The sequence below is a fragment of the Rhinopithecus bieti genome, unplaced genomic scaffold (assembly GCF_001698545.2).
Source record: "Rhinopithecus bieti isolate Rb0 unplaced genomic scaffold, ASM169854v2 scaffold_18466, whole genome shotgun sequence".
Taxonomy (NCBI): Eukaryota; Metazoa; Chordata; class Mammalia; order Primates; family Cercopithecidae; genus Rhinopithecus; species Rhinopithecus bieti.
Window position 1 is genome coordinate 1,273,739 of NW_016809319.1, and position 10,841 is coordinate 1,284,579.

The 10,841-nt window shown below is 42.3% G+C and overlaps 3 protein-coding genes and 1 pseudogene across 3 annotated transcripts; 2 read left to right on the top strand and 2 right to left on the bottom strand.

The window, feature by feature from the left end:
• Positions 1 to 274: 274 nt before the first annotated feature.
• Positions 275 to 673, top strand: LOC108540162 (histone H2A type 1-J-like; annotated as a pseudogene).
• Positions 674 to 3,698: 3,025 nt separating this feature from the next.
• Positions 3,699 to 5,047, bottom strand: LOC108540161 (histone H3.1). The gene has a single exon (XM_017889165.1). It carries the CDS (start codon positions 4,913 to 4,915, stop codon positions 4,505 to 4,507), a length of 411 nt encoding a protein of 136 aa, XP_017744654.1. The 5' UTR covers positions 4,916 to 5,047; the 3' UTR covers positions 3,699 to 4,504.
• Positions 5,048 to 5,052: 5 nt separating this feature from the next.
• Positions 5,053 to 6,874, bottom strand: LOC108540163 (histone H2A type 1). Its single transcript, XM_017889166.1, has one exon. The coding sequence runs from the start codon at positions 6,792 to 6,794 to the stop codon at positions 6,402 to 6,404; it is 393 nt and encodes a 130-aa protein (XP_017744655.1). The 5' UTR covers positions 6,795 to 6,874; the 3' UTR covers positions 5,053 to 6,401.
• A 162-nt stretch (positions 6,875 to 7,036) lies between these two features.
• LOC108540164 (histone H2B type 1-F/J/L) lies at positions 7,037 to 8,068 on the top strand. Its single transcript, XM_017889167.1, has one exon. It carries the CDS (start codon positions 7,095 to 7,097, stop codon positions 7,473 to 7,475), a length of 381 nt encoding a protein of 126 aa, XP_017744656.1. The 5' UTR covers positions 7,037 to 7,094; the 3' UTR covers positions 7,476 to 8,068.
• Positions 8,069 to 10,841: the final 2,773 nt, after the last annotated feature.

Sequence of the window (10,841 nt, forward strand, 5' to 3'; positions counted from 1 at the left end):
GGGTTGTTTCGTCCTCTTATTTAAACGCTATTATGCAAATAAGGAGTAGAATAGGTCACTGCTTATTGGTGATTATCCGTGGATACGTCAAGATGCCAGTTTTGCCCATTAAAGTAGGTATCCTGCATAATGAGCTATTGGTCTACAATAAAAATAAAACGTCCCAGCCAAATCGAACAGCTTCCTTTTCGCGCACCAGTAGAGGCTATAAAAACTAGCCGTTTTTCTACTTTCCGTACTGTCCTTTCTAACATTAGATATAGGCCTTTTGCCAATGTCTGGGCGTGGTAAGCAGGGAGGCAAAGCTCGCGCCAAGGCCAAAGACCGCGCATCTTCTCGGGCCGGGCTTTCAGTTTCCGTGGGCCGAGGTGCGACGACTGCTCCGCAAAGGCAACTATGCCGAGCGGTCGGGCTGGGGCCCGCCCGGTGTACCTGGCCGCGTGCTGGAGTACCTGACCCGCCGAGATCCTGGAGCTTGTGGCAACGCCGCCCGCGAACAACAAGAAGACTCGCATCATCCCGCGTCACCTCCAGCTGGCTATCCGCAACGACGAGGAGCTCAACAAACTGCTGGGCAAAGTCACCATCGGGCACAGGGTGGTGTCCTGCCCAACAGTCGCAGAGCGTGCTGCTGCCCCAAAGAAAACGTGAGAGCCACCACAAGACTAAGTAAAGACCGAGTTGAAAAGCGCATAGAAACAAAGGCTCTTTTCAGAGCCACTTTAATAATCATAAAAAGATGACACGAGTCCGTTTTCAGCTGCTTCACCACTAGACAACACACTCAAGGCGTTTCGGTTTTAATTTTTAACCTCTGTGTACGTTGTCAGAATTAAAAAAAAATTTTTTTTAACTCCTTAATGTAGATAATAACAAGGTACCTTTGCTAACACCTATTTTCAGGGGTTTTGCCTTGGTGGCCAGGTTGGTCTCGGACTCATGACCAGGTAATCCACCCGCCTAGGCCTCCCAAAGTGCTGGGATTAACAGGCGTGAGCCACTGCCAGGCCAGTTTGTAGTATCTTAAGGCATTTTACTGGGACACAACTTCGACAAAAATCAGCATCTTAACTGGGAGTTACATAGTAGATACTGGTGGGATTTTATTTATGATTCTGGGAAATTGGGCTGTAAGGAATGTAGTATAGTATTCAGTTTTTAATATGCTTACTAGGAAAAGTATATGGATTGCTACTAGACATATTTCTCTACAGTTTCATAGTCTCTAGATTGAAAACAGGGTAGAGTCCTCAGCCCTATTTCCTGGCCTCTAGGAAAGGAGCTACTCAATGGGTATATTTAAACAAAAACATGCAGTTTTATGTTTACCAATGTATACATTTGTTATGTTTTATTTTGTTTTCTATTTTTAATTTTTGCACTTACAAGAGTTTGGAATAAAAAAGAAAACTGGCCTTAGAAGCATTCCAATTAAGGGTCTTTCAAACATACACATATTCTGTAATGACCCAATAATTACATGTACATATGTTAGGGTACTGCTGAAATAACACGTTAAAAAATAATAGTTAACTTCATTGTATGTGCTCTGATATTTTTCTGTTTAATTCTGTATGTAATTAACCTTTTTGTACCCGAGTGTTATGTTACAAATGTATCCTGTAAACACTGTTACAATTAGTGAGTTAAATACTTAGTAACTGCCGGATAAGTAGATGGTCAAGCATAGTAGTCCAAGGTGGTGATGACTGATAGTAAGGATGGTTCTGAATACTTATTGATTCCAAGAGCACTAATAGGTGAATACCTACATTCGGAAAAAATATCTCTTCTGAGAAAAGCCAAAGGCTACTTTGAGTATAGTGAGGTCAGTTCCTCATGTTATCTTTTTTTTTTCTTTTTTCTTTTTTTAAGACAGGGTCTCGCTTTGTCACCCAGGCTGGAGGACAGTGATACGATCTCGGTTCATTGCAACCTTCGACTTCTGGGCACAAGCGATTCTTCCACCGCAGCCTCCGGAGTATCTGGAACTACAGGCGCACACCACCACGCCCGGCTAATTTTTTTATTTTTTGGAGAGATGGGGTTTCGCCACATTGCCCAGGCTGATTTCCAACTCCTGGACTCAAGCGATCCACCCGCCTCGGCCTCCCAAAGTGCTTGGATTACAGGCATGAGCCACCGCGCCCGGCCTGTTGCCCATATTTCTGTATGGGCATGTCAAGGTCCTTTTATTTTGGGCCTTGAAAAGGATTGTTATGCCACTTATGAGTTTTGCCATCTCAGGAAATTCAGACACAAGAATTATGTCCTTTTTTAAATTTATTTTTTGTTTGTTTGTTTTGCGTTTTTGAGATGGAGTCTCCCTATGACGCCCAGGCTGGACGGCAGTGGCGCGATCTCGGCTCACAGCAACCTCCACCTCCCGAGTTCAAGCGATTCTCTTGCCTCAGCCTACCGAGTAGCTGGGACTACAGGCACATGCCACCACACCTGGCTAAATTTTTTGTGTTTTTAGTAAAGACGGGGTTTTACCATGTTGGTCAGGCTGGTCATGACCTCCTGACAAACGAGCTTAGTTGGATGGTTCAGACTATTGTAATTCAGTGCATGGAGTGTTTTGAAAAGACATAGAGTATTCATTTCCACATAACTAGAACTACTCACTGTCCCCTGAATAAATAATTCCTCATGTAATCATAACTGGAAATTTAACTGGGAGTGTACTGGCTGCATATCTCCAGGAGAGGATGCCCTACCCAGTCGGCAAGAGTATTGATTAGTGAGCCCTTCCTGACTTATTACTAGCTTTTAGTTTCCCAGAACAGAAAGAAGGAATGCACTACTTACACACTCAACAATACCCATCGGTTTAGCAGTTGGCCCCACTAAGTGTCCGAGAGGCATTGCTTCCCTCCAAAATAGTGTATCTTCCTTTCCAGAAGAAAGCTAATTTCCGAGAGGGGAACACTCTATTTTGTTTTGCTTAGGGTGTTGATTCCAATTAAAAATATTAAAGCATTATTTTAATTTGTAAAATATTAATCATAAATTACTTATCGTTCTAAATTCCATATATGTGGAAATAATGATATCATGAACCCACACACAAGAAGATGTGGATGAGCAGATTGTGAATGTTGCAGTAGTGATCTGGATATCGAATTTCCAAAAAAGTGTATTAAGAATGTAGCCAATTCTAATAACTGAAGATACATAAATAGCCAACTGAAACAAGATAGGGAGTTAAAACTGCTTTTTAAAACTCAGTGTAAAAATACTATGATCTTTCCACTTACATCCTTCACAAGCTAAGCTGAGGAGAGACAGAGATAACACACATACACAAGCCAACTTGCCAGGGAAAGTCTTGAATACTTGTAAGAACGCTAGAGAGCTCACAGAAGAAAAGTTATAGAAATCTAGCATTCTAAATACAAGAATAGATGAGGTAAGGGCTTTCATGGCCCACAAGAAGCTGATTTCAGCACATCTAGCAAGCTGATGTATTTCTTTCATTTGAGATTTTCCATGTGGTTATCTTTCCTTACTATTATATAGCCATGCATTCATTCTTTTATCCAACAAATACTGATCAAAAGCTCCTATATTACTGGAGATATGCGAGTAAACAAAAGTTCTTCCTCTCATGAGCCCGTATTTTAGAACACACAGGCAATAGATCAGCAAACTATTGTACGGCATATAGTGACAAATTCTAGGGTGAAAAAATTAGGTGGGGATTATACAGATTTTATTTAGTATCAATGAGAAACCTCAATGAGAAGGTAACATTTAAGTAAGACTCAAGTATTTTATCCTGTGCTCAAAAAAATTATCACAGGATTCCCTACAAGGCAGTCTTAATTTTGGATACTCCTGACAGTTCAAAGTTTTAGCCACTGTCAGAAGTCAGATAAAACACTCTCTCACACATATATTTTTACATGGGGCTTCAAAGGGAATTTTCTCTGGTGGGCTTTCTCCAGAAGACTTTTAATCCCCCAACCACCTGTCATTAACTGCACTTAAGTGGTTTAAAGAGGCCCAAAATTCGACTTGAAAATTTCAAAAACAACACTGCTTAGGAAACGGGGGGCGGGGGAGGGGAATGTTTTCACTTTAGCCAGCATGAGCTACATTACCCTGAAATTTTCCAACTTCAATTCAACCTTAGTTTTATTCTTGGCGTGTTGCCAAGAAATATACACACACTACAGCATAGGATGGCAGAAAATTAGAACCACCATCCGGCCAAAAGCGGGCTGCGGAGTGGGCGGGTAACACATGAGGGAACTTTTGGCTACACCCAGTGATTGCGGAAAGCTCCCGGATTATTAAATGTTAAGATTTACAAAATTAGCATTTTAACAGGGATAGGCTGAGCCTTACAAAACAGATTGTATAACGTCTGGAAATGGACCCTATCTGCTATAGGCAAAACAAGTACTAGGAAGAATTTCTCAGATAAACAGATCTTTTCAGCGAGCACATGGGTGGCTCTGAAAAGAGCCTTTGGGTATGTAATCTGAGTCCTTGAGACTCAAGCCCTCTCGCCGCGGATGCGACGTGCGAGCTGGATATCCTTGGGCATGATAGTCACCCTCTTGGCGTGGATGGCGCATAGGTTGGTGTCCTCAAAGAGCCCCACCAGGTAGGCCTCGCAAGCCTCTTGCAGCGCCATCACCGCCGAGCTCTGAAAGCGCAGGTCGGTCTTAAAGTCCTGCGCGATCTCTCGCACCAGACGCTGAAAAGGCAACTTTCTGATCAGCAGCTCGGTGGACTTCTGGTAGCGGCGGATCTCGCGGAGAGCCACTGTACCAGGCCGGTAGCGATGGGGCTTCTTGACGCCGCCGGTGGCGGGAGCGCTCTTCCGAGCCGCCTTCGTAGCCAGCTGCTTGCGCGGAGCCTTGCCGCCGGTGGACTTGCGAGCAGTCTGCTTCGTACGCGCCATTCCTTCAGAACTAGATTCACTGAAGGACAAAGAGAAAGCTAGCCGCTTATTTATAGTGAGAGTCTGAAGCTGATTGGACAAAAAGTATGCTGAAGGCCTACCCAACAGTAACCGGATTGGCCAAGGACTCAAATTTTTGTTGCCCACCAGTTCCTCTGAGAGTCTTAGCAGTTCACGGCCTCCATATTTTATTTTCTATTTTCGCTTTATAGTTGTTCACTATACCAGCGATTTCCAGTGGAAATAAATGAGAGCAATATAAGTAATTTACATTTAGGAGCAACATTAGAACAAAGCAAGAAAAGATTAACTTTTAATATTTTGCTTAATCAAATATGGCCAACATATTTCAGTATGTTATCAAAATTAAAATTGTTAGGTATTTTACACTTTTTGGCACTGAGTTTTCCAAATGCAATGTGTATTTTATATAAAATTCATGCTATGAAATTTCCAATGATCACTCTACAATTGACTAGTGGCTACAATACTGGACAAGACAGCCATATATACACCTCTCCCCTCAATTGTCTATTTTGACCACTTAAATTTTAAAACTTTTGTATTTTTTTAAACAAGAAAAGCTGATTCGCATGTGAGAAATTCAAGGCCTAAAAATGTCAAACAACCTTATGTGAGCTTTTCGCGTTCAGATTAAAGTAATTCCATTACAGCTTAACTTATTTTTCCAATACTCTAGAAACGTAATTCATTTTCTCTTAAGTATCTATTCCATTCGTACATCCAGATCTGATTTATTAAATCAGATTAAAAACATCAAGTCAGATATTTTAAAAGTGGGATTTACCATGCTGAAACAAATTAATAGTCATCTCTATACTAAGAAATCAGTTTGTGTGGCTGGGGGTGAGAAAGCTCGGGAAATTTTAATTTCAATGAATTTTCAGAAAATGCTTCAAAGACAACTACCTGGCACCATAATTAACTGTTCTAATTAATCTAATTAGAAATTCTCTCAATCATTAATGTTCAAGTACAATCTAATTATTCTGATTCGAGAGATCTTTCTCAGAAATAAAGAATCCAAGTCGTTGATCTAGATTTAGATTAAACGTCGAATGTTGTTTGTCATTTACTAAGAATGCATATGGCCCCAAAGCAGTCATGTTTGCTTCCAACAATCTAAAAATGGTGGAGTGACAGTAAAACCCGACAGTGAACCACACAGAATATACTTGGATAATGCCAGCTTAAGAAAAACCAAATCTTCTTGTGTTAAGCTTAAGATGAAGGCGGTTTAATACTTCTAACGTTATCCACGCTTTTTAAAAAGCTAATGAGATTGCCACTACCTAACCAAGTCACCGAAGACTGATGTACGTTAACCTTTGGAGTGGTTTAGAAGTAGGCAAAGACGAGAAATCATATTAAAAGTAGTGCTCAGTTCTTCCACAAAATTGTAGGTGGCTCTGAAAAGAGCCTTTGGTTCCGTTGGGATTGAGTTGCTGCAAACTAATGCAGGCTTCTACTTGCCCTTCGCCTTGTGGTGGCTCTCGGTCTTCTTTGGCAGCAGCACGGCCTGGATGTTGGGCAGAACACCACCCTGTGCGATGGTGACTTTGCCCAGCAGTTTGTTGAGCTCCTCGTCGTTGCGGATAGCCAGCTGGAGGTGACGCGGGATGATGCGAGTCTTCTTGTTGTCGCGGGCGGCGTTGCCAGCCAGCTCCAGGATCTCGGCGGTCAGGTACTCCAGCACCGCGGCCAGGTACACCGGCGCCCCAGCCCCGACCCGCTCGGCATAGTTGCCTTTGCGGAGCAGGCGGTGCACTCGGCCCACGGGAAACTGAAGCCCGGCCCGAGAAGAGCGGGTCTTGGCCTTGGCGCGAGCTTTGCCTCCCTGCTTACCACGCCCAGACATGACAAAAGGCCTGTATCTATACAGTTAAAAAGGACAGACGAAAGTAGAAAAACGCAGTTTTTATAGCCTCTACTGGGCGCGAAAAGGAAGCTGTTCGATTGGCTGACGTTTTATTTTTATTTAGACCAATAGGACTCAATTATGCAGGATACCTATTTTGATTGGGCAAAACTGGCATCTGACGTCATCCACGGATAATCACCAATCAGCAGAGACCTTCCCCCTACCTCGTCCACATAGACTATTATATAAACAGAGGAGACCAAGTTCTTGTTTTCGTCTTGCCAGTATTATTTCATTATGCCCGAGCCGGCCAAGTCTGCTCCCGCCCCGAAGAAGGGCTCCAAGAAGGCGGTGACCAAAGCCCAGAAGAAGGATGGCAAGAAGCGCAAGCGCAGCCGCAAGGAGAGCTACTCCGTGTACGTGTACAAGGTGCTGAAGCAGGTCCACCCCGACACCGGCATCTCTTCTAAGGCCATGGGAATCATGAACTCCTTCGTGAACGACATCTTCGAGCGCATCGCGAGCGAGGCTTCCCGCCTGGCGCATTACAACAAGCGCTCTACTATCACCTCTAGGGAGATCCAGACTGCCGTGCGCCTGCTGCTTCCGGGGGAGCTAGCCAAGCACGCCGTGTCGGAGGGCACCAAGGCCGTCACCAAGTACACCAGCTCCAAGTAAATTCTCAAGCTCTTTGTCAAACCCAAAGGCTCTTTTCAGAGCCACTCACTATTATCTAAAGAAGAGCTGGTTCGCTCTTCCTAACGCTGGGGGCGAGGGGTCATAAATCATTTTGTTGGTCTATCTGCTAAATTAAGCTCTTTGAAAGCCTTTTCAAGTGAAATATACATGAGGTCCGTGCATATAGCTGCCAACACCATAGAGGGTCCAACCTTGGCGCTTGACGGCATAAACTACGTCCTTAGCAGTGTCTTGCGTTTTGCTTGTTCCGTGTAAGTCAAGCGCACCCGGGATCACGTTAACCGGAAATGCCTTGAGCATCCACGGGTTTCTAAAAAGATGAGACCAGTGATGCGTTTGACACCGCCCGGCCAGGCGGTGGGTTTGGTGACGCCTGGACGTTGGCGCAGCAACTTGCAGTGGCGCCCCCTTTACCCAATCCCTTCCCACAGTTGAGCAAGCTGACATGATTTTAATGTCCGACAAAAGACCCAAGGTAAAAGCCAAAAACAGCACTAGGGAAGCAAGGCTGGCCTTTTTAATCATTCAGACTAAATTGGAAACTACTGGGCTGGGTGCGGTAGGCTTATGCCTGTAGTCCAAGCACTGTGGGAGGTGGAGGCGGGCGGATCGCTTGAGCCCAGGAGTTTGCAACCAGCCTCGGCAACATAGCAAAACCCCGGCTCTGCAAAAAGTACAAAAATTAGCCAGAAGCCGTGGCGCGCCCCTGTTGTCCCAGCTACTTAGGAGGCTAATGTGGGAGGATGGCTTGAGCCTGGTAGGCGGAGGTTGCGGTGAGCTGAGATCCGCACCACTGTACTCTAGCCTGGGCGATAAAGCCAGGCCTTGTCTCAAATAAATAAATAAATAAATAAAAAGTGATCAGTGAAAGTTAACACTTTGCCTTCTCCTAATTGTCAATACCTGCTAGCAAAAGTACCAAAGTAGATTTTAAAAGTTTTCTTGCTGTCACCCAAACCCAACTGTTTTTCGTATACTATTTACCATCAAATTTACTAACATTTTTAAAGCATCTGCTATTCACCATGGGCCAGTCATAGTATTCTGCTATAGGTATGGGAAATCCTGAATGAGTCTCCCAGACCTTAATTCTCAATCATTGCTGGTGGCCCCACAAATTGGTAGTGCTTTCATAAAGGAAAATTTGGTAATACCTGTCAAAATTTTTAAAATGCACCTACTTTACATCAGAAATTTCACCCCTAGGAATTTACTATTTTTGAAAATATGCAAAATAACATGTACAGGGGTTTTCAGCAGTACTGTTTGTAGTATAAGACTAGAAGCAATTTGACTGATTAGCAATAAATTACTGTACATCATTCTATCTAGTAAAAAATAAGAAGGCTCTTTTTCGTAATTATTTATTGCTTATTATGTGCCAGATAATTTCCTAAAAAGCTCTCTACATACATTAAATCATTTAGCTTTCATAACAACTTTGTGATAAATTACTATTTTTATACCAGTTTTACAGATCATAAAATGGGGGTTCAGAGAGCTTGACTAAATTGCCTAAAGTGTGAAATTGTACAACGGAAAAGTTGTCAATCAAAATGAAATCACTAATGTTAAGAAAATCCTGACACACAGAACCAAGAAAGGCTGTAAAGAGAAGGTTCTCATGCTTGTATGCCTAATAACAGAAACTATCACAAAAGACGGTAACAGCCGCAACCATAAAGACAGGCTGTGAAAACCTTACACACAAAAAAATACTTCTACAAGACCATTTGCCCAACAACTGCCTTCCCAACTTTAAACTGGCATCACCCTTGTTATTGTAACCCTCCTCGTTTTTTTCTTTAAAAACCTTTGTCTTCCTTTACCTCCCTGAATACACATATACTTTGTAGCATATGGATTCCCATTACAATGCTTTATTCCCAAATAAATATATTTTTCTTTAGAGAGCCTCTATGTTTGTTACTTAGGTTGGTAACAGGTAATAAGTAGTGAAAACATGAATCAAAACCAGAGTCTGGTTTCAAAATCCCTATTTATAACTGTAGCAGGACCAGCCGCAGACAAAACCTCTCAGACACTGAGTTGTAGAAGGAAGGGCTTTATTCAGCTGGGAGCATCGGGAAGCTACTGCCTTAAAATCTGAGCTCCCTGAGTGCACAATTTCTGTCCCTCTTAAGGGCTCACAACACTAAAGATTTCATATGAAAGGGTCGTGATTGATTGAGCAATCTAGGGGATACGTGACAAGGGTTTCATGCACTGATAGAAAGAAACAGAACAGGGCAAGGAGTTTCACAATGTTCTTCTATACAATGTCTAGAATCTACTAATAACATCGGTTTGTAAGTTATAAGTTGATTTTTAACTATTAGGTTTAGGCCAGACAGACCCAGGCCCTGTTTTAGGCCTGGCACCAGGCTGCCTGTCTTGGGTTTCACTTCCTTGTTTTTCTCTTAAATCAGGTATTGAGTGTGAAACAATATAGAACAATATAAGAAGGTCTTTCTCTTTTCTCATAACCAGTGTATGGTATACGGCTTCTCCAGGTACTAATAATGGGATGATCTCCAAAATTTGCTGTAAAATGCAAAGAAAAGCAAGATACAGGATAATGTGCAGTAGAATTTTGTGTGTGTTTGTGTGTGTGTATAAATGTAAAATATTTTTGGAAGGGTACTGGATAAATTGCTAACAGTGGTGGCCTGTGAGGAAAGAGAAAGTTGGATGTCCTAGAGACAGGGATGGATGGATGATCTTTTCATTGTAACCTTTTTATGGTCTTTGAATTTTGAATCCTATGTATGTATTGTCCACCCATAAAAAAAAAATAGTGTAAAGAATCACTTCATTTGATTATCAGTAAAACACACATTATAAGATGATAAATGCTACAGTAGAGATATGAATAAAAAGCCTAAGGAGTACAGAATAAATAACATTATGGGTGGGAGTGGGAAGAGTGCCAAATAGCATTCTAGGCAATAAGAAAATGGGTGTCACCTTCAAAAAAGCAGAAATATTGTGGTGTGGCTAAAGTCAGGGGTAGGCAGAAGAGAGTACCCATGGGGCTGGGCAAGTAGTCTGTGACTATGCTACACCAGTGGCCTCCTGTATCATGGCAGGCTTCTCAAAATGAGGACTTCAAGATAAAATAACTAGATGTAACCTGATAAGGACTTACTAAGTGAGATTCTGAAATACTATACACACAATTCCAGATGCCAATTTAACACTATTTATATAAATGTTGTTTAAATGAGCAGACTCTAAAGTTATTTGTTAATCCAGCAGTCATAGAGTTTTCTTTGTTGGTCAGACCATGTGGGACAAAAAGCAAAAGAAATTACTATTAGTACCTTTTATCTTCTTACAAGTATT